Source organism: Aotus nancymaae, unplaced genomic scaffold (assembly GCF_030222135.1).
Source record: "Aotus nancymaae isolate 86718 unplaced genomic scaffold, 86718_ANA_hifiasm-v0.15.2.pri h1tg000108l, whole genome shotgun sequence".
In the NCBI taxonomy this organism is placed as follows: domain Eukaryota; kingdom Metazoa; phylum Chordata; class Mammalia; order Primates; family Aotidae; genus Aotus; species Aotus nancymaae.
In genome coordinates this window covers 39,645,704-39,673,248 of record NW_026988523.1, presented here as the reverse complement: position 1 = coordinate 39,673,248, position 27,545 = coordinate 39,645,704, and the positions used below count along the sequence as shown (strand labels likewise).

Sequence of the window (27,545 nt, the reverse complement as noted above, 5' to 3'; positions counted from 1 at the left end):
TAGGCTCACTGCAACCTCCGTCTCCGGGCTCAAGCCATCCTCCCACCTCAGCCTCCCGAGTAGCTGGGGCTATATTGCCCAGGCTCCCATTTTCCAGTTGAGCTCCCTTTCCCTTGTTTTTTTCCCTTTCTTTCTCCCAGCGCAGTTCAACTCTCAAAGCCTGTGAACGCTGCCGGTGGAGTGGACAGAGGAACAGTTTGGAGGTGGTGTCAAGGTAACATTCCACTTCTCTCCCGGTCTTCTCCTCCACCCTCCCATATTCACATGTGGTTTTCACTTGCCAAGGGGCAGGACCAAGGTTTCTGCAGTACCAAACTGCAGGTGCAGTTGCACTAAGCAACTTACAGTCAAATACAAACACGAAACCCCAAACAAGCCCTTCTCCGTGAATCCCACAGCACGGCTGCCTTCCCTACCTCCTCCTTAGAGGTACTTCACAGCCCTCCAGCTCCAACTGAGAACCCAGCCAGGCAGGAAGTCCCTACTTTAGGAACACCAACCAAGAAGGGGGCCGACAGCTGCTGAACGTGAGGAATTCGTCTTCTGACGCGACAGTCTCCTGGGCCAATCAGAGGCAGCTCGTGCGGGGAAGGCGCCAGTGCGCCCTGACAGTGAGCAGCTGCGGGGTAGCACCTGGCAGAGGTGACTCGCTCTGCGGAGCGGCGGTTCCTTCCACCAATCGGAACGTGCAGGGGTGGGGAGCCGGCCAATCAGGCGCGGAGGGCGGGGCAGGGCGGGGCTCCACCTGGCGGCTGGCTCTTAGTCCCGGCGCCGCAGTCTGCGGAGCTGTGTCTGTTCCCCGGAGTCCGTTGGCGGTTGTTGTATCGTATCGGGATCCTGGTCGCGATGGGGACGAAGGCGCAAGCCGAGAGGAAACTGTTGTGTCTCTTCGTTTTGGAGGGCCTGTTGTGTAAGTTCTCGGAGTTTCGGGAGGAATCGACTGGTCGGGTCAGAGGTTGGAGGAAGGCGCTCCCCACGCCCCTGGCCCAAGGGAGGGGAGGAGCTCAGAAACCTGTTTACCTCGCTCTCCTAATTCTCTTTTCCACCCCTGCCTGGTCCCTCTTCTTTCACTCTCGCAGCCGGGTGAGTGGCTGGCTCCCCTCCCCCACACTAGTGAGTTGTGACCCCACCCCTCACGCCCACCGGGAGAGAGCTGACCCATCTGCACACACCAGAAGTACACTCCTCGTCCTCGCGGCGACAGCCTTCGGGCCAAGGACCCTTCCACACTCATCTACCCAGCGCGCGCTCCACACGCACCTGGGAAGGGCCAGCCTCCCCGCCCAACGCGCACCCAGCATCCACGAACTCCCGCTGCGCAGCCGGGAGCCTTGGCTCCTTAAGGGTCCTCGGAGAAAATCGAATGGAGGCGGGCTGGGGTGGAAGGCTCTCTCCTTAGCTTTTGCTGAAGGAGTCTCTGGCTCCTCTGAATCTTTGGATTGCGGCTGTTGCTCTGGGAAAATGTCTGGGTCCACAGTCTAAAGAGGAAATGAAGTAGAAACCTGAAATTTCTCCATGCGCAGCGTAGGTTCCAGTGAAGTTCCTTTCTGGAATAACTACCTCAGGAGTCCTTAATACATGTTGTTGACTGAGTGACTCTTCCCAGGGGGAGAGTGTCTCTGTTGGTTGGCTGGATTCTTATCAGAGTCAGAGCTCTGCCCTCCCCCTGGCTGTGTATGAGAGTTTTTGTTTCCTTTGTAAACTCCCTTTCCTGAGGAACAATGAGGCTCACTTGCTAGGGCATGCCTCTGTCTCTAGATGTGTTTGTGTGGGGCTGAGCGAGTAGTCGGTTGGTTTGTGCGTTAGTCAACCTGTGGCAGCACCTGTATGTTTATCCGTCTGATTCTTGAGTGTCTGTGCGTGTCCTTGTGTGGGTAGCTGTGTCAGTATGTGAGTCTCCCCCAACCCCCAAGGTTCTTGTTTTAGAAAGTGTAAAATAAATGAATGATTACAATCAGTATTGGTGTGTTGTAAAGCAATTAATTTTGCTAAGTTTTTGAAGGGCAGATGTAGATTCCCTGCCCTTAGATGGATTGACTGCTCATTTGTCCCTCATCACAAAAACAAAAACTCTTGGGGGACATTAGGCCAGAGGCGTATCTGGTCCTCTTTCTGTTTTACTGATAAGGGTCCAAGAGGGGAAATGACTTTTCCAGGTTGACAATTGAGTTAGGGGTGGAACCTGGGAATGGAGCCAAACTCTCTTGATTTGCGTTTTTTCCCCCCATTCTTGGATCCAGCATCTCAGGCACCCTATGGCACAAGAACTGTTTGGGATACTGCTTCAGAATCTACTCTCTTACTTACCTTTAAACTTTTACTTTCCCACTAGCTTCTTCATTCACATCTCCCCGTTGTTGTTGTTGTTTTTTTTTTTTTTTGAGATGGAGTTTTGCTCTTGTTACCCAGGCTGGAGTACAATAGCACTATCTCGGCTCACCACAACCTCCGCCTCTTGGTTTCAAGTGAGTCTCCTGCCTCAGCCTCCCGAGTAGCTGGGATTACAGGCATGCGCCACCACGCCCAGCTAATATTCTTAGTAGAGACAGGATTTCTTCATGTTGGTCAGGCTGGTCTTGAACTCCCGAACTCAGGTGATCTGCCCACCTCGCCTCCCAAAGTGCTGGGATTACAGGTGTGAGCCAGCGTGCCTGGCCATGTCTCCCTTTTATTTTGCTCTTCTATTTTCCTTTTCTTCAATTTCCCTTTTTTCCCTACCCCTTGCCTATTTTACTTCTGCCTGTATTTTAGAACTGCTAGAGACAACCATAGTCAATTTTTGGTTCAGTGGTTCGGTACTAAAGAACTCTTTAGTACTGTGGTTCTGTACTAAAGCTTTTTCCAACCTTTGTACTGTGCCAGTATTTTCCCCCTAAGCCCGGAAGTTTCTTCTGGGTGAGTGACTGTAACAGTTTTTGTCTGTGACAGTATTTGTCAGGCTTAAAAGCTTCCTGGAGCTGCTTCCTCCCTATCCTTTGCCACTGCTTCCTTTTTTTTCCTCTCCCTCGAATTTCCTATATTATTTATGATAATCCTGAAATAATCATATACTGGCACTGGAAAGTTTATGATAGCACCATTTTGAGCTTGGAAGTGTCTTCAGGGAACCAAGCCACAGTAGTACAGAGGGAACCTGAGATGATGTCATATTAGCCTGTTGGGACAGTGGGTCCTGGGAAGTGGCATGTCCAGGGGATGGAGGAACTGACCTTGAAACTTTTAAATCAGGCTAGATGTGGGATGGGGTTGGTGGAGGGGAGTGATTTGGTTAGTGCAAATGAGGATGGAAATGAGAGCCGGGCCACTACACCTGTGTTCTAGCTTGGGTTCTTAGGCAGTATCTCAGTCTTTTCATCTATAAAATAGGAGTAATAATACTTGTCCCACCCTTGTCATGAGGATCAACTGGCATAATAATTACATTATATATACATGAAGGGATTATTGTTGGGCAGCTGTTAGCCCCTTTGGATTTTGTGATGATGGAAGAATGCCAGAGTGCTGTCCCTAGCAGAGTAGGTCAAAAAGGAAGCAGGGAAATCCCAAATGGTCAGAGTCAAAAATCACAAAGCAGCTTTTTCTTGGGCATCTAGTTTGTCTTCTGCCCCCTGAGAGGCATGTATCGGTTGCCCACATGTTCTCCCTGTTCCTCCAGGGCTGCTCCTCACTGTGGGCTCTGCTGTCAGGGAGGAAGTAGAAAAGGCACGATAGGACTGACGAGTCAGGCAAAGGCCCAGCCCCAACTCCGGAACCTAATGGAGGGGAAACCCCGACCCTGCGGGGCAGGGATCCGCAAGGTAGACAATAGAAGAGCTGGACTTGGGAGAAGTGAAACTGATGACCCAGAGTGCTAGCCTCCCTTTCCCTAGAAAACCTGTCCCTTAGAAAAGGTTCAGCTGTCTACCAGGCAGGGAGAGACACGGTGGAGGTGAGTGTGGATAGGTCAACTTTTGGTAACCACAGGGGAGAGAGGGAAACCTGGGTTGGAATGCTGGCTTTTGCTCCCCTGCCCTTACTCGAGTGTGGTATCACCACTGAGGAGTTCCGGGTGGGCAGGGCATGCTGCCCTGTGTCTGGGTCATTCTCTGAGTCCTGGTGTTTTCTACTGAGGTTTCTGACTCAAGCCCTTTCTAGCTTTGCTCTTCAGGTGCAGACATACCTCAAAACCGTAGACTGGTGAGTCACTCCTCCTTTCCTCTCCCTCTACTCTCGGGAATAAATTATTCCCTCCAAACTAGAAACTGGTGACTGGCACTTTCTAGTTCTAGTTCCGGGTGGCATTTCTCTTCAAACTAGCAGCTGGTGACTGGCATTTCCTAGTTCTTCCCTGAACTAGGAAATGAGTGGCAGTGAAATTCCAGTGCCCTTTAGTCTTCGCCTTCTGGCTCCAGACCACTTTTTTTTTTTTTTTTACGACAGAGTCTCATTCTGTTACCCAGGCTGGAGTACAGTAGCATGGTCTTGGCTCACTGCAACCTCTGATTCCTGGGTTCAAGCGATTCTCCTGCCTTAGCCTTCCCAGCAGCTGGGACTATAGGCACGCACCACCACACCTGGCTGATTTTTTGTATTTTTAGTAGAGACGGGGTTTCACCATGTTGGCCAGGTTGGTCTCAAACTCCTTACTTCAAGTGATCCTCTCACCTAGGCCTTCCAAAGTGCCGGGATTACAGGTGTGAACCACTGCACATGGCCACTCCAGACCACTTGTACCCCAAGATGTTGCTCTTCAGTTCCTTTATGATCAGGGCTTGTGGAGTCTCTAGCAGGTTCTGATTCTAGATAGCTACTGTGATTTTTTAAAAAAATATTTATTTAGAAGGGCTGGGTGAGGTGGCTCACAACTGTAATCCCAGCACTTTGGGAGGCCGAGGTGGGCAGGTCACCTGAGGTCGGGAGTTCTAGACCAGCCTGATCAGCATGGAAAAATTCCGTCTCTACCAAAAATAAAAAAAATTAGCCAGGCATGGTGGTGCATGCCTGTAATCCCAGCTACTTGGGAGGCTGAGGCAGGAGAATGGCTTGAACCTGAGAGGCGGAGCTTGCGGTGAGCCAAGATCACACCACCTTACTCTAGCCTGGGTGACTAAGTGAGACTCTGTCTCAAAAAAAAAAAAAAGTTAAAAATATTTATTTAGGGGGCTTGTCTAATGTGAAGATCCGCGCCCAGCCTTAATGTGAGGATTCCTAAACAACAACAAAAAAAAAAAAAAAGAAAAGAAAATATTTATTTAGAATAGGTAGGTTAATTGACATGGTTTGATAATTAAAATGGGCTGGGCACCGCAGCGTGTGCCTGTAGTCCCAGCTACTCGGGAGGCTGAGGTGGGAGGATCGCTTGAGCCCAGGAGTTCTGGGCTGCAGTGCGCTATGCCGAGTGGGTGTCCGTGCTAAGTTTGGCATCAATATGGTGACCTCCCGGGAGCGGGGGACCACCAGGTTGCCTAAGGAGGGGTGAACCGGCCCAGGTTGGAAACGGAGCAGGTCAAAACTCCCATGCTGATCAGTAGTGGGATCGCATCTGTGAATAGCCACTGCACTCCAGCCTGGGCAACATAGCGAGACCCCGTCTCTAAAAAAAAAAAAGATAATTAAAATGGTATCAAAGGGTGGAGGGCATCTCATTTCCACCTTGCTCCTGTTCACCCCAAACCCCCATAGATTCTTATGTCTCTTTTCAGTGTTTCATTTTACAGATACAAGTATATATAAATATATATTTGTTCCCCCACCTTCTGACACAAAAAGAGGCATACTACATATATTCTACTACATCTCGCTTATATATATATATATATATATATCAGTTTTGCTTTTATTTGTTGTTTTGTTTTTGAAACAGGGTCTCACTCTGTTGCCCAGCCTGGAGTACAATGGCATAATCTTAGCTCACTGTAGCGTTTTTTTTTTTTGAGACAGAGTCTTGCTCTGTTGAACAGGAAGGAGTGCAGTGGCGGCGTGATCTCTGCTCACTGCAGCCTTTGCCTCCCAGGTTCAAGTGATTCTCCTGTCTCAGCCTCCCGAGTAGCTGGGGTTACAAGTGTGTGCCACCATGTCTGGCTAATTTTTGTCTTTTTAGTAGAGACAGGGTTTCACCATGTTGACCAGGTTGGTCTCGAATTCCTAACCTCAAGTGATCCGCCTGCCTTGGCCTCCCAAAGTGCTGGGATTACAGGCATGAGCCACCACGCCTGGCGTCACTGCAGCCTTAACCTCCTGGGTTCAAGCAGTTCTCCAGTCTTAGCCTCTCGAATAGCTGAGGCTATAGGCAAGTGTGAGTGGTGAGCCATACCTGGCTAATTTTTAATTTTTTTGTACAGACAAGGTCTCACTATGTTGTACAGGCTGGTCTTGAATTCTTGGCCTCAAGGGATCCTTTTGCCTTAGCCTTTCAAAATGCTGGAATGACAGGTATGAGTCACCACACCTGGCCCATATTGGTTTTTGGGGATTGTGGCCTTGGCTGTTAGGATACATCCCACCCCCTCCAAGTCAGTGGAGTTCAATGTGCACTTGTTTTATGGACACAGAAATGGGCAACACACATTTCCACTACACCCAAAAATAGATTTAAATGCTATGCACATTTTATGGGATAGGAATAATGAGTCTCGTTTATCACATCTGTTAACTTTGACTAGAGACCCTGGGGATCTCTAAACTCAAAGCAGTTTCCGTTTTAGAGATTCAGGAAAGACCTGGATGACCTTGCGTCAAACATAAAGGAGGATGAGGTTTCACTATTGTGTAAGAGTTGTGGAAAGCAGTATGAGTGAACACATACTGTGAGAGTGGACGCATACCAGGGTTTTCCTGGCATTGAAAACCCAGAGTTCATCTGCCTGGACTCCCTGATAAGCAGGTTTCTGTCTAAAGTCCGGCTGCGTCATTTGTTTCAAAATGTGGGGGCGGAACAGGAGGAAGCAGCTGGCTGGCAGGAAGTGTGATGCCAGGCCCTTGAAGTGAGTCCTGGACTGGCAGGCTCAGCCTTCCCTTGCACTGGAGAGATGGAATGGCGGGGAGCTGAGCAGGTAGAACCAGAAATTCTGCAGAGAGAGGGAAGGAGCGAGCCAGGGAGTGAAAGCACTCCTGTCTTACCCTGCCATTACCACTTTCTGCCGTCCTCAGAGGGCCTGAGCCAGCTGATCAACATCACTGAAAGTGCAGCCAAGGATGGCTGTTTAGACATAGCCCAGCCTGTTGGCCTCACAGAACCTTCTTCTTGCCCACGCATTCCTTAACTGTTCTACCCCAACCCCCGGAAAGGGCCTGCCAGCTGTGGAACTTCCTGGCCCAGTGGAGCCTCTTGATCTTTACGAGGAGGCCAACCCTTATGGGAGTTAACTTCAGTCTCTACAGGGTGAGTGGTGGGGAGAAAGGGGCAAACCAGGGTGGAAGCTCTAGGTCCAGGTTCTAATTGTACTGCCATGTAAAATTCACTTGTTATTCCAACAACCTTGGTGTTTACTATGTTCTGAGCACTGTGCTAGAGATCAGGGGGGAAACATGAAAACTGGGTATGCTGTAGCTGGTGGGGTTAGGAGGCCCTGACTCATCCTTCCTATTCTGGGGCTCCAGCTCCCTGGCAACTGGGGGGTGTTGTGAGTCTCATATGCCCAGAGGGAAGTTTGGATGAATTCTTAGAGAAAACCAGAGAGACTGGCTGTTTTTCCTCCTTTTCCTCCTCCTCTTTCTTGTTCTTTTTTAAAAAATGAACAACAGACACCAGGGCCTACTTGAGTTTAGAGGATGGGAGGAGGGTAAGAATAGAAAAAGTACCTTTTGGGTGCTATGCAGGGTGATAAAATAATCTGTACACCAAATCCCCAAGACATGTCATTCATCTATATAACAAACTGCACATGTACCCCTGAGCCTGAAATTAAAGTTAAAAATAAATAAATAAATAATTCAAACTCAAAAGCAACTCAAAGAAAATTCTTCTTTTTTTTTAATGGAGATCAGAGCCTCTCTCTTTATAAAATTTCTTGTATTTTTTTTATGTTGTAGTTCTTTTATTTTTTTGTTATTATATCCCTGACACATATCAATATGCCTCAGAGAGGCCGGGCGCGGTGGCTCACGCCTGTAATCCCACCACTTTTGGGAGGCCGAGGAGGGTGGATCACGAGGTCATGAGATCGAGACCATCCTGGTCAACATGGTGAAACCCCGTCTCTACTAAAAATACAAAAATTAGCTGGGTGTGGTGGCGCGCGCCTGTAATCCCAGCTACTCAGGAGGCTGAGGCAGGAGAATTGCCTGAACCCAGGAGGCGGAGGTTGCGGTGAGCCGAGATCGCGCCATTGCACTCCAGCCTGGGTAACGAGCAAAACTTCATCTCAAAAAAAAAAAAAAAAAATATATATATATATATATATATGCGCCTCAGGGGTCTTTGAGGCATAGACTCGGGGTCTTTCTATGTTGCCCAGGCTGGTCTTGAACTCCTGGACTCAAGTAATTCTCTCACCTTGGACTCCTAAAATGCTGGGATTATACCCATAAGCTGCTGCACCTGCACCCGGCCAGGAAATTCTAATAATTAACAGGGTATCTAGAAAAAAACTAAAGGTTTCTTAGTAAATTAGTGGAAGGAAGTTGGTCCTTTTCTGTTATGGGTCTGACCTGACCCTTCATGTACAAGGGATGGTTGTTGGTGGGTTCTCTTAAGTGTCTGGAGGCCTCTGCCTCCTGTGATCATCTTCTCACCCCAGCAGTGCTTCGGTGCAGTTCATGGAGCACCTCCTGTGTCCTGTGTGCAAAGTGTAGTGCTGGGCTCTGGGGAAGGATACAATAGAACCCAAGAAACCGCAAACACATATTGACTAGGTAGAGTACAGAGCAGCGTGTGCCAGGGGCTGTCAGCAAAGTTCAAAATATTTTGGGAGCATAAAGTTGAAGAGAGTAACTTTTTAAAAAGATAAGCATTTTTTTTTAATTAAAGTGTTACATGCTCAATGTAGAAAAATAGGAAAATGCAAAGGACTATGGAGAAAATAAAATCCCATGTAATTCTATTATCTGGAGATAGACACTTATTACTGGTGTTTCATTCTAGTCTTTTTGTTTTTTGAGAGGGAGTCTGGCTCTGTCTTCAGGCTGGAGTGCAGTGGTGCGATCTAGGCTCCCTGCAACCCCTGCCTCCTCGGTTCAAGCGATTCTCGTGCCTCAGCCTCCAGAGTAGCGCCACCACACCCAGCTAATTTTTTTGTATTTTTAGTAGAGACAGGGTTTCACCATGGTGGCCAGGATGGTCTCAATCTCCTGACCTCATGATCTGCCCGCCTCAGCCTCCCAAGGTGCTGGGATTACAGGCGTGAGCCACTGCACCGGGCCTCATTTTAGTGTGATATATGTATGTATTTCCCACAAAATATACTTTAAATAAGGTTCTTTTTATAGTATTCTTAAAGTTTGGCTATATCATAATTTATTTAATTATTCACCTTTTTTTGGGCATTTAGATTTTTGTTTGTTTGTTTGCTACAGTAAATAACATTAAATTGGTTGAGTGTGGTGGCTCATGCCTGTAATCCCAGCACTTTGGGAGGCCGAGGCGGGTGGATCGCCTGAGGTCAGGAGTTTGAGACTAGCCTGACCACCATAGTGAAACCCGTCTCTACTAAAAATACAAAAAATTAGCCGGGCGTGGTGGCAGGTGCTTGTAATCCCAGCTACTCAGGAGGCTGAGGCAGGAGAATCACTTGAACTCGGGAGGCGGAGGTTGCGGTTAGCCGAGATCGCACCATTGCACTCCAGCCTGGGCAACGAGAGCGAGACTCCGTCTCAAAAAAAAAAAAAGAAAGAAAGATACATGGGATTTCCTTGCTTGTCCAATAAAGTTACATATAGCATAATAGTTTTGGAGCCTCAAAATTAGGCAGAGTTGGGACAATAGTACTTCAGTAGTACTTGTCTCATAGGGTATTTTGTTGTTTTCTAGAATTTAGTGAGAAAATGCACATAAGGCCTAACCTTAATAATAGGCCTCTCTTACCATTATGCCATTGGCAATTATAAGACCCTGCCAGATTCATGGGGAGGAAACTTTTTTTTTTTAGACAGAGTCTAACTCTGTCATCCATACTGGAGTGCAGTAGCATGATCTTGGTCCACTGCAACCTCTACCTCCTAGGTTTAAGCGATTCTCCAGCCTCCCAAGTAGCTGGGACTACAGGCATGTGACACCATGCCTGGCTAATTTTTGTATTTTTAGTAGAGATGGTGTTTTATCATGTTGGCCAGGGTGGTCTTGAACTCCTGGCCTCAAGTAATCCACCTACATTGGCCTCCCAAAGTGCTGGGATTATAGGTGTAAGCCACTGTGCCAGCCCATGGCGGGGAACTTAACTAAGACTCTGTCTCAGTCACAATGTAAGTAGAGCATGGGGGAAGAGGTAAATATATAGATAGATACGGCCATTTTGGCGAATACTATTTGCCACAGTTGTGTCATTATTATTACTCAGGTACATAGTAATTTCCAGGAATTATATCCTCAGCATTATAGATTTATACATCACCAACTCTTCTGAAGTGTGTGAAAACGTGGGGCTTGACTTAGCTATTAATGCCTTGTGGTTATTTTGACCACTGTCCCTTCTCTTACCTAACTCACATTCTCTTCCACTTCCTACCCTTCCACCTACCTGCTTTTCTGTTCTCAACCAGTATTTCCAGGTTACTTGTGCTTCGGTTTCCTTTTGCCCTTTTTCTCTCCTTGAAATTTATCAGACTTATATAGGCTCTCCAGGATCTTGATGGTGTAGTAATCTCATATTTCTCACTCATCTTTGTTACCTCATTTTGCCCTTAAAGTTTTATTTATTTAGAGACAGAATCTCACCCTGTTGTCCAGGCTGGAGTGCAGTGGTATGATCATAGCTCACTGCGGCCTCAATCTCTTGGCCTCAAGCTATCCTCTTGCCTCAGCCTTCCAAGTAGCTTGAACCATAGGTTCCCAGCACCACCATAACCAGCTAATTTTTTTATTTTTGGTAGAGATGAGGTCACCCTATGTTGTCCAGGCTGGTCTCAAACCTATGGGCTCAAATGATCCTCCTGCCTTTGCCTCCCAAAGTCCTGGGATTATACGTGTGAGCCAGTGTGTGTGGCCCTTTAAAGTGTTTTTTGGCTATTGTGTTTGCCTCTCCTTTCTGGCTTTGTCTTATTTTTCTTTCCTTCTTGTGATCTGTCTGTATAATTAAAAAAATTGTATTGATATGTAATTTTTTTTTTTTTTTTTTTTTTTCGAGACGGAGTTTTGCTCTTGTTACCCAGGCTGGAGTGCCATGGTGCGATCTTGGCTCACCACAACCTCCGCCTCCTGTGTTCAGGCAATTCTCCTGCCTCAGCCTCCTGAGTAGCTGGGATTACAGGCATGTGCCACCGTGCCCAGCTGATTTTTTTTTTTTTTTTTTTTTTGTATTTTTAGTAGAGGGTTCACCTTGTTGACCAGGATGGTCTCGATCTCTTGACCTCGTGATCCACCCGCCTCGGCCTCCCAAAGTGCTGGGATTACAGGCGTGAGCCACCGCGCCCGGGATATGTAATATTTTTACATAATTATAGGGGTACATGTGATAATTTTGTTACATGCATAAAATGTGTAACGATCACGTCAGGGTATTTAGAACATCTGTCACCTTGAGGATTTTTCATTTCTTTATGTTAGGAACATTTCAGGTCCTCTCGTAGCTATTTTGAAATATGTATTATTGTTAACTATAGTCATCTTACTGTGCTATGAAACACTAGAACTTATTCCTTCTGTCTAGCTGTTTTTTAACCCATAAACCAGCTCCTCTTTATCCCTTCCACGTGCCCCTTCCCAGCCTCTGTTGACTATCGTTCTACTTGCTACCTACATGATACCAACTTTTAGCTCCAACATATAATTATATAAATAAGCTGTGCCTTGCTTATTTCACTTAACATCATGACCTCCAGTTCCATCTGTGTTGCTATAAATGCTAGGGTTTCATTTTTTCCTTTTTTTTTTTTTTGAGACGGAGTTTCGCTCTTGTTACCCAGGCTGGAGTGCAATGGTGCGATCTCGGCTCACCGCAACCTCCGCCTCCTGGGTTCAGGCAATTCTCCTGCCTCAGCCTCCTGAGTAGCTGGGATTACAGGCATGCGCCACCGTGCCCAGATAATTTTTTGTATTTTTAGTAGAGACGGGGTTTCACCGTGTTGACCAGGATGGTCTCGATCTCTTGACCTCGTGATCCACCCGCCTTGGCCTCCCAAAGTGCTGGGATTACAGGCGTGAGCCACCGTGCCCGGCCGGATTTCATTTTTTTCTTTTGTGGGGGGATGGAGTTTCACTCTTATCGCCCATGCTGGGGTGCAGTGGCGCCATCTTGGCTCACTGCAACCTCCGCCTCCTGAGTTCAAGCGATTCTCCTACCCCAGCCTCCTGAGTAGCTGGGATTACAGGTGCCTGCCACCACACCTAGCTAATTTTTGTATTTGTAGTAGATGCGGGGTTTCACCATGTTGGCCACGGTGGTCTTGAACTCCTGACCTCAGGTGATCCGCCTGCTTTGGTCCTCCAAAATGCTGTGATTATGGGTGTGAGCCACTGTGTCTGGCCAGGGTTTCACTTTTTTTATGATTTTTTTTCTTTTTTATTCCTCCTTCCTACTCCCTTTTTCTCTTAAATTATAATATTTAATAATACATACTTGCTTATTACAGAAATATAGTACATAAAAAACAAAAGTTGCCCTTTCTCGCTCCCCAGCCATCTTAGCGTCTGCTGTTGGCTGGGGGCCGTCCCGCACCTAAGGCAGGAAGATGGTGGCTGCAAAGAAGATGAAAACATCGCTGGAGTCGATCAACTCTAGGCTCCAACTCGTTATGAAAAGTGGAAAGTACGTGCTGGGGTACAAGCAGACTCTGAAGATGATCAGACAAGGCAAAGCGAAATTGGTCATTCTCGCTAACAACTGCCCAGCTTTGAGGAAATCCGAAATAGAGTACTATGCAATGTTAGCCAAAACTGGTGTCCATCACTATAGTGGCAATAATATTGAACTGGGCACAGCATGTGGAAAATACTACAGAGTGTGCACACTGGCTATCATTGATCCAGGTGATTCTGACATCATTAGAAGCATGCCAGAACAGACTGGTGAAAAGTAAACTATGTAAAATTTTCCTTTAATAAAATTTTTCCGAGCTTGTTTAAAAAAACAAAAACAAAAACAAAAACAAAAAAACAAAAGTTGCCTGCGTTTCCTTCTCTTAGATAATATGCACAGTCAAGTGTTTAGAGTCTATTATTAGAGATTTTTAAAAATGCGGGCCAGGCGTGGTGATTCACGCCTGTAATCTCAGCACTTTGGGAGGATCACTTGAGGTCAGGAGTTTGAGATCAGCCTGGGCAACCTGGTGAAACCCCATCTCCACTAAAAATTTTCTGGGTGTGGTGGCACATGCCTATAATCCCAGCCACCTGGGCGGCTGAGGCCAGAGAATCTCTTGAACCTGGGAGGTGGAGGCTGCAGTGAGTCGAGATCGTGTTACTACATTCCAGCCTGAGTGATATAGCAAGACTCCATCTGAAAAAAAAAAAAAGCATATACTGAGGTTATTTTTATTGTTTATAAAAATAAGTTCTTATTCTATATATTGTTATTATATTTTGGGCATATTTTTATGTCGATTCAAATCAATCTACCTTTTGTAATGGCATTATGCACTTTTTACATAGTTGTGGTAGTCAAAAGAACATCATTACCGGAGCCAGATTACCTGGGTTAGAATCTTAGCTGTGTCATCAACTACCTTTGTGACTTTGTGTAAATTAAATTTCTGTGCCCTAATTAATTCATATGTAAGATGAGAGCAATAATACTATGTATCTAACAGCATTATTGCAAGACTTGAATGAGTTAAACTAGTAAATGGCTTAGAAGAGTACCTGGCACATAGAAAGCATTCAGTAAATGTTAGCTGCCACTGTTAATTTATTTAGTGATTTTCTTGGTCATGTTCTGTCATGTGTGTTTAGAATTCAGGTGTGATGAACTGGGCACGGTGGCTCACGCCTGTAATCCCAGCACTTTGGTAGGCCGAGGTGGGCAGATCACCTGAGGCCAGGAGTTTGAGACCAGACTGGACAACGTGGTGAATCCCCGTCTCTACTAAAAATACACAAATTACCTGGGTGTGGTGATGCACACCTGTAATTCCAATTACTTGGGAGGCTGGGGCAGAAGAATGGCTTGAACTTGCGAGGTGGAGGTTGCAGTGAGCTGAGATCGTGCCACTGCACTCCAGGCTGGGCGACAGAGTGAGACTGTCAAAAAAAAAAAAAAAATTAGAATTCAGATATGATGCATTAAGAGTATAGGACAAGCTTGTAAAGGCCTTCAAGGTTATGCTGATTCTTTCTTTGGCAGAAATGTCATTGTGCCTTTTTAAGTCAAGGCTATAGTCCCTGGGGAGTCTGCCAGGATGTCCACTGGGGATGTCCAGTTTAGACCATTGTATTAGTTTCCTAGGGCTGTCATAATGAAATACCACAGACTGTGTGGCTTAAACAATACATTTATTTTTTCACAGTTCTAGAGGCTAAAAGGCCAAGATCAGTCAACCTGGATGCAGGAAGCCAGCCTTTTCCATTGTTTATGCAAAAACCTACAGATGCACTGTGGCCCAGGAGCAGAAATCAGTCCCTTTTGCAAAATGGCAACCTGTAATCCCAGCACTTGGGAGACTGAGGTGGGAGGATTGCTTGAGCCTAGGAGTTTGAGACAAGTCTGGGTGATATTGTCAGAACATGTTTCCACAGAAAATAGAAAAATTAGCCTGGCATGATGGTGTGCTTCTGTAGTCCCAGCTACACAGGAGACTTAGGTGGGAGGATCACTTGAGCCCAAGAGGTTGAAGCTGCAGTGAGCTGAGGTGGCACCTTGGCACCACTGCACTCCAGCCTGGGGGACAGAGAGAGACCCTGTCTCCAAAACAACAGGAACAAAATGCTAATATTAACATTTTTTTTAAAGTGGACTTTGAATGAAGTTTGTTTTTTCCTCATTTGGGTATACCCCATTTGCCAGTTTAAAAAGTGGGCTTATCTTTGTAGATAAACCTTAGTAAGTAGATGTTATAGTGAGTGGTCTGCCATGACCTAATTTGTTAATGCTCTTTGTTGTTCGTGACATATTTATTTATTTATTTAGAGATACGGTGGAATGCAGTGGTGTGATCACAGCTCACTGTAACCTTGAACTCCTGGACTCAAGAGATCCTCCCACATCAACCTCTTGAGTAGCTGGGACTACAGGCAGGCGTGACTGCAGCTGGTTAATTTTTTTTTTTTTTTTGGTAGAGATGGGGGTCTCACTGTGTTGCCCAGGGTGAGCAAACATTTATTGAATGTCAACTTGTACCAGTTTTATTATGCTGAGTGTTTGATAGTCAGAATATTAAATAACACATGGTCCTTTTGGGGTTTTACCATGGGAGACATACTTGTGCACAGATGATGTCATTATAATGCAGGAATTGCTTTGACAATGTTTTGTATGAGATAATTAAAGCCTAGGAAAGAGCTCTAGGTGAGGCTGTGGTGAGGACTGGGCATGTGGGAGGTGGATGAATACTGCTGCCCAGATAAAGAGGGGAAAGGGTGTTCCACATAGCAGAAATAGCATGTGCAAAGGCAGAGGCTGTGAACCAGCCCAGTCTTTGCTAGGAATTTTAAGTAGTTTTATATTGCTAGAGGGTAAATTGCAACAGTAGAGTGGGTGATGAAGATGATAACGTTATCAGGGGGGTCAGATAGTGCTGGGACTTTCTCTTTTTTGTGGCCGGGGAGGAGATAGGGAGGTGATAGGGAGGTGGGCATTTGGCAGAGGAAAAGGATTATTGGAACTTTCTTAGCTTGCAGAAAATTTTGGATTTTATCATATAAGCAATGTGGAGTCATCAAAAGCTTAAAGCAAGTGTCAGATTTGCATTTGTGTGTGTGTTTTGTTTGGTTTAGAGATGGGGTTTCACTATGTTGGCCAGGATGGTCTCGATCTCCTGACCCTGTGATCCGCCCACCTCGGCCTCCCAAAGTGTTGGGATTACAGGCGTGAGCCACCACTGCCCAGCCTGTTTTTTCTTTTTTTTTTTTTTGAGACAGAGTTTCACTCTTGATGCCCAGGCTGGAGTGCAATGGCACAATCTTGGCTCACAGCAACCTCCGCCTCCCGGATTCAAGCAATTATCCTGCCTCAGCCTCTTGAGTAGCTGGGATTATAGGCATACGCCACCACGCCTGGCCAATTTTTATATTTTTAGTAGAGACGAGGTTTCTCCATATTGGTCAGGTTGGTCTCGAACTCTCGACCTCAGGTGATCCTCCCGCCTTGGCCTCCCAAAGTGCTGAGATTACAGGCGTGAGCCACCACACCCGGCCACTTCTTTTGTTTTCTTGGGACAGAGTCTTGCTCTGTTGCCCAGGCTGGAATGCAGTGGTGTGATTGGCTCACTGCAACCTCCACCTCCCAGGTTCAAGTGATCCTTCTGGCTCAGGCTCCCGAGTAGTTGGGACTACAGGCGCCCGCCACCACGCCCAGCTAATTTTTGTATTTTCAGTAGAGACGAGATTTCACCATGTGAGCCAGGATGGTCTTGATATCTTGACCTCATGATCCGCCCGCCTTGGCTCCCCAAAGTGCTAGGATTACAGGCATGAGTCACCGTGCCCAGCCCAGAGCTGGGATTTGAATGCAGGCAGTCTGTTTCCAGAGGCCTGTTCAAGAACGAGAAGGGATATTTGGACCAGGATGGCTGAGGTGTCCTGGAAAGGGCATGGTGGTAAGGCTGGCCTTGACTCATGATGCGATGGTAGGCAGTCACAGTAGACTTGGGAGTATTGGCACAGTCAGGCCACAGGCAGACATAGGTAATCCTGCAACAGAGGTAGGTAAGAGGACACTAAGGCAGAGGTTCATGTATTTGAAACAAAAGAACAGAAGCCCAGACCAGGTGATGGCTGTGAGAATTAATGAACAAAAGGGAATATGTCTGTAGCCCAATGTGTTTGTGTATATTTGTACTGTGGATGTGTTTTAGATCTGATGATCTGAGAGGATTCAACAGAGCACTTTAGCAGGCAGAAGTGATGGAGGAACAACCGTCAAATTCATATGTTGTGATTTGTGTGTACATGTGTCTTTATTTCAAAGGCTAGTTTTTAGTCTAATTAGATGCTGCTATTTATTTGGGTGGTGTCATAGGTTGGGTTCTTGGGAAGCTGACTCTGAGATGTCAATAATCATAGAAGACATTTATTAGGGAGTGCTCTTGGGATCCACGCCCGTGGAAAGGAGGGGAAGGAAGCAAGATTGGACAGAGCGGGGGCCAAGTTTGTGTTGTAGTCCCGGGGAGGTCTCGGCCTATCCCACAAACAGCTCTGGAACAGAAGTGCCCCTTTAATTTGTCCCAAGTTGGGGAGTTGGACGATGGATCTGGACTTATGCTCCCACCTTCTCTCATTGATCAAGCATTGGGTGCTGGCTGCCCCTTCCCCTGCACCTGGTGGGAGCCCAGACATTAGGCAAGGCAGTTTTCTAGCCATTTTCACACAGGGCTGAGAGCTGAGGCCCTTGTTCTGGTAGCACTGCCAGCAGCCAGGGCAGTAAGTGCTTCATTTGTGAAGAGAGATCTGATTTGAGCCTCAGGGGAACATCACAGATGGCAAATTGTAAAATTTAAGAATCTCTGGCTGGATGCAGTGGCTCACATGTGTAATTTCAGCACTTTGGGAGGCCAAGGCAGGCAGATCACTTAGGTCAGGAGTTCGAGACCAGCCTGGGCAATGTGGTGAAACCCTGTCTCTACTAAAAATACAAAAATCAGCTGGGTGTGGTGACACACATCTGTAGTCAAGAATCACTTGAACCTGGAATACAGAGGTTGCAATAAGCTGAGGTGGTTCCACTGCACTCCAGCCTGGGCCAAAGCAAGACTGTATCAAAAAAAGAAAGAGGCTGGGTGCGGTCTCTTTAAATTTAAAGAAAATTTTAAATCTTTAAAAACTAAAATTCCCGTTCTCAAAGCAGAGAAGGCTGACTTGGGCAAAAATCAAGGTCTTTCATTATCAGCATCATTCTTTTTTTTTTGAGACAGAGTTTCCCTCTTGTTGCCCAGCCTAGAGTGCAATGGCATGATCTCAGCTCACCGCAACTCCGCCTCCTGGGTTCAAGCGATTCTCCTGCCTCAGCCTCCTGAGTAGCTGGAATTACAGGCACGAACCACCACGCCCAGCTAGTTTTGTATTTTTAGTAGCGATCGGGTTTCTCCATGTTCATCAGGCTGGTCTTGAACTCTCGACCTCAGGTCTTGAACGCTCGCCTCCACTTCCCAAAGTGCTGGGATTACAGGTGTGAGCCACCGCACCTGGCCCCAGCTATGTGATATTAGGTACAACTTCTTGTATTCTCAGTTCCTTATGTAAACTTGGGATAATAATATGCGTCCTGCCGGTCTGTCATGCTTGTTTCCAGGATCAAATGATGCAATGTGTCATAATGAATGTGAAAACACTTTAAAAAGCACCAAATGCTCTACAAATGTCAAGTATTATTATTATCCTTATTACGGCTCTGCCCTTCCCTTCCCTCCTTGGCTTCCAGCCCTCCTGGCTTCCTTCCAGGATTGTCTTAACAAGTGGTTGCAATCATTTGTTGAAAAGCTTTCTCTGAACCATAAAATGTCATTCTGGAAGCTGCCCTGGGACTAGTAGAAATCTAATTAGATTATTGGAAGTCACAGAGAGAAAAATTAGAAGCAAAAGAAACTGCATTTGAGAGAGTTCCATTGATAGAAGTATCAGCCTGCAGTTGTAGCAAAAATCACTTAAAGAAGATATTTAAGATCATGGTGATAAAGTATGAGAGCCAGGAGGAGCTTGAGTCTGGAATCCCTTCCGCGTAGGGTCTGTGAATGGAGAAGCCCCGTCCGCCGGGTCTGTGCCTCCCTCTCTGTGGCATTTCACTATCTACTCCTGACGGGGCCCACCTCTTTCTTCTCAGGCTCCCTGGCATTGGGCAGTGGTACAGTGTACACTTCTGAACCTGAAGTCAGAATTCCTGAGAATAATGGTGAGTTGGGAGGGGCCGGGGAGGGTGGCTCTGGAGGGCATGAGGGTGAGCAGTTGCCAGCCGCCTGGGGGCCTAGAGAGCATCTAGCACAGCCTGCGGTTTGGGGCTGCTCCCCACCTTGTGTATTTGCTGCCGCTTCCTCCTCCTCCGGCTCATTTTGACCCTGTCTGCAGCCGTCAAGTTGTCCTGTACCTACTCGGGCTTTTCTTCTCCCCGTGTGGAGTGGAAGTTTGATCATGGAGATACCACCAGACTCGTTTGCTATAATAGCAAGATCACGTGTGAGTTGCTTCTCCTCCTTCCTGATTGCCTAGGTTGTGGAGGGATTATCATGCCTGGATTCTATGATCCAGGCTTTGTACCCTTATCCCAGGGCACACCCTGGGGCTCAAGTCCCCATGGCCTTCCCATGCCCCTTTCTAGGGGAAGAAGAGAGCACCCGTGTTCCTTGGATCATTAGCTTCCCTAGCTCTCCAGTTCACTCTGTCCCTGCTCTTGCCTCCTCTTATGGTAGCTTCCTATGAGAACCGAGTGACCTTCTCATCAAGTGGTATCACCTTCAAATCCGTAACACGAGAAGACACCGGGACATACACTTGTATGGTCTCTCAGGATGGCGGCAACAACTATGGGGAGGTCAAGGTCAAGCTCATCGTGCTTGGTACGTGCCCTGTGGCTTCTGGGTGGGCATGGAGTCAGTTACTTCCCTAACCTGTAGCAGGCTCTGCTGAGCTTTGGAGCTCATTGATAGTGAGAATGCCCATGGGTGGGGCTATTTGGACTCCTGGAGCTGCTAGAGAGGGGATGAGCCCCTGGTTAGGTGGCAACTGGGGTCATGGTGAGGGTGGGAGGCTCAAGCAGAGTAGATGGGGGTACCGTTCTAGTTCGTTTCCTGGACTCAAGCAGCCCCCACCCTGTACTCAGCACCTTCTGTCTTTCTCCTCCATAGTGCCTCCATCCAAGCCTACAGTTAGCATCCCCTCCTCTGCCACCATTGGGAACCGGGCAGTGCTGATATGCTCAGAACAAGATGGTTCCCCACCTTCTACATACACCTGGTACAGAGATGGCATAGAGATGCCTGCAAATCCCAAGACCAGCCGTGCCTTCAGCAACTCTTCCTATAACCTTAATCCCACGACAGGAGAGCTGGTATGGATGGGGTGGTGGTGGAAGATGTGTGGGGGATGCAGTTATAGAACCCCAAAAGGTGGGAGGAAGAACAAGCAACAGGGTGAACTTGGAATTGGGGTCAGGAGATGTAAAAAAATGGGCACTTGCTTCTTCAAGCAGGAAGCCAATTTGTTTCCTCCCTTCAGGTCTTTGATCCCGTGTCAGCCTCTGATACTGGAGAATACAGTTGTCAGGCAGAGAATGGGTATGGGACAGCAGTGAAATCAAATGCTGTGCGCATGGAAGCTGGTGAGAGAGTTGGGGCTTGATCCCAGACCTGGGGTGGGGGTTTGGGTCTGCTTTTCCTCCTGCCGTTGGCGACACTGTTGGTACCATGGGTATTCTGGTGCCTGACTTCTCATTTGTGTCTCACAGTGGAGCTGAATGTGGGGGCCATCGTGGCAGCTGTCCTTGTAACCCTGATTCTCCTGGGAATCTTGATTTTTGGCATCTGGTTTGCCTATAGCCGAGGCTACTTTGACAGTAAGTATCTGCCCCCAGAGGCTCTCCTTTGTATTGTCCCTTTCCCAGGGCCTGGCATGGTGTCATCTGAGTACTGACCCTGATACTGCGCTCATGTGTGTGGGTGTTGTCCCCTGGGGAGCACTGATCACCCATCTAACACACACCAAGAGCTGTGGGCCCGCTCCTTCATCTCCCTGAGCTGTGCTGTCTTCTGTCCTGCTGACACTCATGATCCCGTTTCTTCTCTTTCAGGAGCAAAGAAAGGGTGAGTGAGGTGCTGTCCTGGGGTTCTCCGAGTTTGAGAGCATGGATGCATGTGGTTTGAAGCTGAGGTGGGCCTGGGGGAATGCATTGAAGGCAGAAGCAACGGATTTGGAGGGAAGGCATCTGGATATCCAGCCTTTTCTCTGTGGCCTTGGCCCTGGGCCTGTCCTGTCTCCCCCCGCCCATACCTTTCTGCTGCTCACTCTGTGCTTCTGTAGCGGTCTCGGTTCTGGCCTTTAAAGTTGGCAAGGAGAGTTAATAAGCACCTACGTGGCTGAGTGTCTCTGTCTTCTGGCTTGTTCACAGGACTTCGAGTAAGAAGGTGATTTACAGCCAACCTAGTGCTCGAAGTGAAGTGAGTATGCCTGGCCAGGGCAGGGGTGGGCCACCTGGGGCTGGAGTGAGGAGATTTCTAGCCTGTGTTTATGTGTTTTGAGGATTATCAGCTAAAGAAGACTATTGAGAGTTGACTGGATGTTTTGTTTCTGCAGGGGGAATTCAAACAGACCTCGTCGTTCCTGGTGTGAGCCTGCTCGGGCTCTCCGCCTGTCATCTGCACTTGCCTTACTCAGGTGCTACCAGACTCCAGCCCCTGATGTCTATAGATTCACAGGATGCTTTATTTGTCTTCTACACCCCCAGGGCCCCCAACTTGTTAGGATGTATTTTTAATAATGTCAGCTATGTGTCCTTCCTCCTTCATGCACTCCCTTCCTTTCCTACGATTGCTGAGTGGCCTGGGACTTGTTTAAAGTGTTTATTCCCCATTTCTATGAGGGATCAGGCAGGAATCCTGGGTATGCTGTTGACATCCCTTCTAAGTAGACAGCAAAAATGACGTGGCTCCCAGGAATCTACACTCAATTGCCCACCTGGCCTGCAGGGGCCTTTGAATGGGGTTCTTCAACCTGGTTCTGGGCTCTTTCCTTATGTACTGATTTCCAGAGCCAGCTGTTCTAGAGCAGGGACAGAGGCTAGAACGGCTGAAATGGTTGTTTGGTGATGACACTGGGGTCCCTCCATCTCCGGGGTCCATTCTTTCCTGTCTTCCCATGGGAAGTGCTGCTGGAATCCCTCCGCCCTGTCCTCCTCCTGAATACAAGCACACAGACACTGACTGTCCATGGAAAATGGGAGCTCTTGTTGTGGAGAGCATAGTAAATTTTCAGAGAATGTCGAACATGAAGCGAAAAAGGTTTAAAACCACTGCTCTAAAGAAAAGAAAGTTGGAGGCCGGGCGCGGTGGCTGAAGCGTGTAATCCCAGAACTTTGGGAGGCCGAGGCAGGCGGATCACCTGAGGTCAGAAGTTCGAGAGCAGCCTGACCAACATGAAGAAATTCCGTCTCTACTAAAAATACAAAATTAGCCGGGTGTGGTGATGCATGCCTGTAATCCCAGCTACTCAGGAGGCTGAGGCAGGAGAATTGCTTGAACCCGGGAAATGGAGGTTGCGGTGAGCCGAGATCTTGCCATTGCACTCCAGCCTGGGCAACAAGAGTGAAACTTTGTCTCCAAAAAAAAAAAAAAAAGCTGGAGCTAGTGGGTCAGGCCATCACCCTTCCCTTGGCTGGAACTCCTGGACAGACCCTTTTGAGATGTGCCTGTGGTGCTGTGGAGAAGTGTGTAGTGGTCTTAGCTCTTCGTTGAGCTTGTGTGTGTTGTGTGGTCTTAGCTGTTTGCTGAAATTGAGTGTGTGCTGGAGGGCTTCTTAGCTCTTTGGTGAGATTGTATTTCTATGTGTTTGTATCGGCTGGATGTTGCTGGAAATAAAAGCTTGGTTTTTCAAGGCTTCTTTTTATAGGAAGTAAGTAGGGGAAAAGGTCTTTGAAGGTTCCTGGGCTCCTTTGTACAACAGGAAAATGCTTCAAAGCCGGGCTTCCCAGCAACCTGGGGCTGGTTCCCTGTGCCTGGCCCTGCCCCTTCCTGGTTCTTATCTCTAAGGCAGAGCTTCTGAGTTTCAGGCCCTCATTCCAGAGCCCTCTTGTGGCCAGGCCTACCTCTGCTGGAGGAAGGTGCCCAGGGTGAAGCTGATACTGTACCTGTGGGATGTCCTTGGCCTGTTCCACCAAGTGACAGGAGAAAGTACTCCCTCTTCTACCTCCTGCCCAGCCAGGAGCTGAGGCGGGGGATTTCTCAGGTCATTTGGAGAACAGCTGCTTTAGTAGTAGTTGAAAGTAGTAACTACTACTATATTTAGTGGGGTGGAGTTCAGAAAAAATTTGGGTGGTCTGCATGTGAGTGAACAGGAGCGAGCAGGACAGGACTGGCTGTCACTGCTTTCCTCCTCCCCATTTGGACCCTTTTCTGCCCTTACATTTTTATTTCTCTGTCTACCACCATCCCTCAGTCTATTTATTAACTTAGCAAGAGGGCAAATAAAGGGCCCTCTTGGGTTGATTTTGCTTCTTTATTTCTGTGGAGGATACTAGGTGCCACTTTGCCCTATCCTGTCTGGAAATCCCTAACAGAATTGAGTTTTTAAAATTAAGGATCCAGAAAGAAAAACAAAATACTAACGTGAAGCCATCAGTTAAGGGTCACATGCTAATAAAAAATAAATTTTCCAGAGGAAATGAAATCTGACTAGACAATTAAAGTAGAGCTTATGAAATGGTTCAGTAAGGATGAGATTTTTTTTTTTTTTTTTAATTTTTTGAGATGGAGTCTCACTCTGTCGCCTAGGTTGGAGTGCAGTGGCACAATCTCGGCTCACTGCAACCTCTGCCTCCCGGGTTCAAGCGATTCTCCTGCCTCAGCCTCCTGGGTAGCTGGGATTACAGGCGAGTGTCACCACGCCCAGCTAATTTTTGTATTTTTCATGAAGATGAAGTTTCACCATGTTGGTCAGGCTGGTCTAGCATTCCTGACGTGATCTGCCTGCCTCAGCCTCCCAAAGTGCTGGAATTACAGGTGTAAGCCACCGTGCCTGGCCAAGGATAAAATTTTTAAAGTATGTTTCAGTACTGTATCATGGTTGGAAGGCCAAGTCAGACGGATATGGAGAAGAGGCCATGGGGAGGCAGAGGTGATTCATGGCTCCTGTGAATTTGAGATGAATGGTTCCTTATTGTCTAGGCCACTTGTGAAGAATATGAGTCAGTTATTACCAGCCTTGGAATTTACCTCTCTAACTTACAACAGACCTTTTGAACTGGAAAACACCTTGTCTGCTTTCACTTTAAAATGTCAAAACTAATTTTTGTAATAAATGTTTATTTTTCACATTGTGTTTGTTTAAATCCTGAAGTTCTTACCTTAAGAGAATTGGGACTCCTAGAGTGACCGGGACATTCAAAATATTCCTGTAGTGTTAGTTAAGAGATTAGGATATGCTTCCATCACCTTGATATTTACATTTTAATGTTTGAATGTGAATAACCCCAAAATGGACATTTCCTATGTTAAAGTGACATTTAGGGAACAGAAAATGAGAGCAGTTTCATGGATTTTGGTGTTCCCCCGAGACATAAACTCAGCATAATCTGGGATAAACTGATTGAGTGTTAGGGATGTATTTGTTGTTCCTGCCATTTTTAAATTTTCTTCAAAGTATACAACATGATTGGAAATGCGTATACATTTGCGTAATGATTGCCACAGTCAATTAACACATCCCTTCCCATGTTCTATCTTACATACTCAGAACTTGTTCATCTTGTAGCAGAAAGCGTGTACCCTTTGACCAACAGTGTTTTTTCTGTCTTAACAGGATCTACAGATCAAGGACAGGGGAGGGGATAGCGGAGGAAAATGGAGTTAGTCTGCTTCTAAATGAGGGGACAGTATGTTTCATGGGGCATGAGGACAGCTTAATAAAGTAGATGAAGAAAAACTACAATGTGCATTAAAAACTAATTCTCTAGCTTTTCCAGCTTATTACCCCTTCTCTGGTAGTAGCTATGAAAATCTGATATGAAACGGAACATTTTTTCTTACCACTGTCATCCATAAACTTATTTACTAGATACTATTACTATCTCTGTTTCTCAGATGGGGAAGAGAGCCAAAGAAATGCTAAGTAATTTGCCCAAGTTCACACAACCCGTACCAGGCAAGTGGCAGGTCTGGGATTAGGACACTGGGGAGGGGAGGTTGGGTAACCTATATCCTGCTCACAGTGACCCAGAATGGGGAAGAATGCAGGAGGAGGAGCTGGAAACAGGAGGTAGCTTTTTGTAGAGGTGGGTATGGGGATTTGAGAGAAGACTTTAAAAGTAACGTTGGGGCTGGGCATGGTGGCTCATACCTGTAACCCCAGCACCTTGAGAGTCTGAGGGAGGCAGATCACTTGAGGTCAGGAGTTCAAAACCAGCCTGGCCAACATGGTGAAACCTTGTCTCTATGAAGAATTCAAAAATTAACCAGGTGGGGTGGTGGTGCATGCCTGTAATTGCAGCTATCCTAGAGGCTAAGGCAGAGGCAAAATTGCTTGAACCTGGGATGCAGACATCACAGTGAGCAGAGATGGCGGCCCTGCACTTTAGCCTGGGTGACAGTGAGATTCAGTCTCAAAAAAAAAAAATGACGTCTGACCTGGGGTTTCTTCCGAAGTATGACAAAATCTCACTTGAGTCTGCTATCCCAACAGATAGACAGAGTGAGGCATATAAGTATGAGGCTCTTGATGAAATGGAAGGCCCATGAGTACCATCTTCTGAAATAAGGGATAAAACTTAGTGCAGTTTTGCCAGTGACCTGGGTGAAAAACAGAAGGCATGCATATTATATTTGTGGATGACAAGGAGTTAGAAGGAATTGCAGCTTCATCAGTGTGCAAAATGAGGATTCAAAAAGATCTCAATAGTCATATGGTAAACTCCAGCTTATTAAATTTTATTGAATTGAAATTCAATAGTATTAAGTCAGATTCTGCCTTTGGGTTCAAAAGTCAACTCTTCATAGATAAGTAGGAAAGAAAGATATAGAATTTTTAGAACTAGGGAGACACTCTGCTCAAGGCACCCTACCCCTGTATCATGTTCTGTCTTAAGTGCAAAACTTAAACAGCATTATCAACAAATGAATATATTCAGAGGAGTGATCTGGATGGCAAAAAGACCTAAAATTTTGTCATGTAGAAACTTCTGAAAGAATCAGCATCAAGCCCAGAGAATAAAGACTCAGACAAAACAAAATTATAGTCTAGATATACTGTATAATGGACTGAAGGGAGAAAATTAGGACCAATGGATGGATACTGCTTATATAATTCAGAATGTAGTACCCCTCAGAGATTTAAGGGGGGTGGGTGTTGTGCACTGGAAAAAAAATAGTAGTTTCCAAGTCAGGCAGACCATGTTTAATTCCAGACTCCTGGCAAAGTTTTATGTCATCTTCAGTTTTCTCATTTTAAAAATTGTGGTAATATGTATTCTGCAAAGTTTGGAAATGTAATATAGCAGGGTCTGTAAATCACTTTGCCGTACCTCAACCAAGAGCTGTCTGTGGTCGATTTTAATGGGGTATTCTAGATCAGGGTTGGCATACTTTCTGTAAAGGGCTAGAGAATAAATTTTTTAGGTAAACAATGATACCACTCTGCAGTTGTATTTAGAAAGCACCCATAGACAGTGAATGATCATGGCTGTGTTCCAGTGAAACTTCTTTTATGGGCCAGGTGCGGTGGCTCACGCCTGTAATCCCAGCATTTTGGGAGGCTGAGGTGGGTGGATCACCTGAGGTCAGGAGTTCAAGTCCAGCCTGACCAACATGAAGAAACCCATCTCTATTAAAAATACAAATTAGCCAGGCGTGGTGGTGCGTACCGGTACTCCCACCTACTCAGGAGGCTGAGGCAGGAGAATCGCTTGAACCTGGGAGGCAGAGGTTGCAGTGAGCCGAAATTATGCTATTGCACTCCAGCCTGGGCAACAAGAGCAAAACTACGTCTCAAAAAAAAAAAAAGAAAAGAAAAGAAAAGAAAAACGTATGGACACTAAAATGTGAATTCTATATAATTTTCATGTATCATGGAATAATTATCAAATTTTTTTCAAGCATTTAAAAATGTAAAAATGATTTTTATATCTCAGACTGTGTAAAAACAGATGATGACCTGGTAATAGGCGATCAGTCATGATTGAAAATCTTTTTGCAGGGCGCGGTGGCTCACGCCTGTAATCCCAGCACTTTGGGAGGCCGAGGCGGGTGGATCACAAGGTCAAGAGATCGAGACCATCCTGGTCAACATGGTGAAACCCCGTCCCTACTAAAAATACAAAAATTAGCTGGGCACAGTGGCGCGTGCCTGTAATCCTAGCTACTCAGGAGGCTGAGGCAGGAGAATTGCCTGAACCCAGGAGGCGGAGGTTGCGGTGAGCCGAGATCGCGCCATTGCACTCCAGCCTGGGTAACAAGAGTGAAACTCCGTCTCAAAAAAAAAAAAAAAAAAAAAAGAAAATCTGTTTTTAAAAAAGTGGCTAGCCTCATTTGTTTTTCAATGCAGACTTATAAAATGCAGATTCCTTTGGTCCTGGTCTGTAACAGCCCTGGGGAGAAAGGAATGCAGAAGGCAGAGTGGCTGGGAGCAGCCC

The 27,545-nt window shown here is 46.6% G+C and overlaps 2 protein-coding genes across 2 annotated transcripts; both read left to right on the top strand.

Annotated features, from left to right (window-relative positions):
- Nucleotides 1-774: 774 nt before the first annotated feature.
- Nucleotides 775-24,239, top strand: F11R (F11 receptor). The gene is made up of 10 exons (XM_012449644.2): nucleotides 775-910; nucleotides 19,041-19,109; nucleotides 19,283-19,390; nucleotides 19,624-19,770; nucleotides 20,059-20,261; nucleotides 20,429-20,531; nucleotides 20,658-20,765; nucleotides 21,000-21,012; nucleotides 21,318-21,366; nucleotides 21,503-24,239. Exons 1-10 carry the CDS (start codon nucleotides 847-849, stop codon nucleotides 21,536-21,538), a joined length of 900 nt encoding a protein of 299 aa, XP_012305067.1. The 5' UTR covers nucleotides 775-846; the 3' UTR covers nucleotides 21,539-24,239.
- LOC105715337 (large ribosomal subunit protein eL30) lies at nucleotides 12,728-13,222 on the top strand. The gene has a single exon (XM_012449645.3). The coding sequence runs from the start codon at nucleotides 12,802-12,804 to the stop codon at nucleotides 13,147-13,149; it is 348 nt and encodes a 115-aa protein (XP_012305068.3). The 5' UTR covers nucleotides 12,728-12,801; the 3' UTR covers nucleotides 13,150-13,222.
- Nucleotides 24,240-27,545: the final 3,306 nt, after the last annotated feature.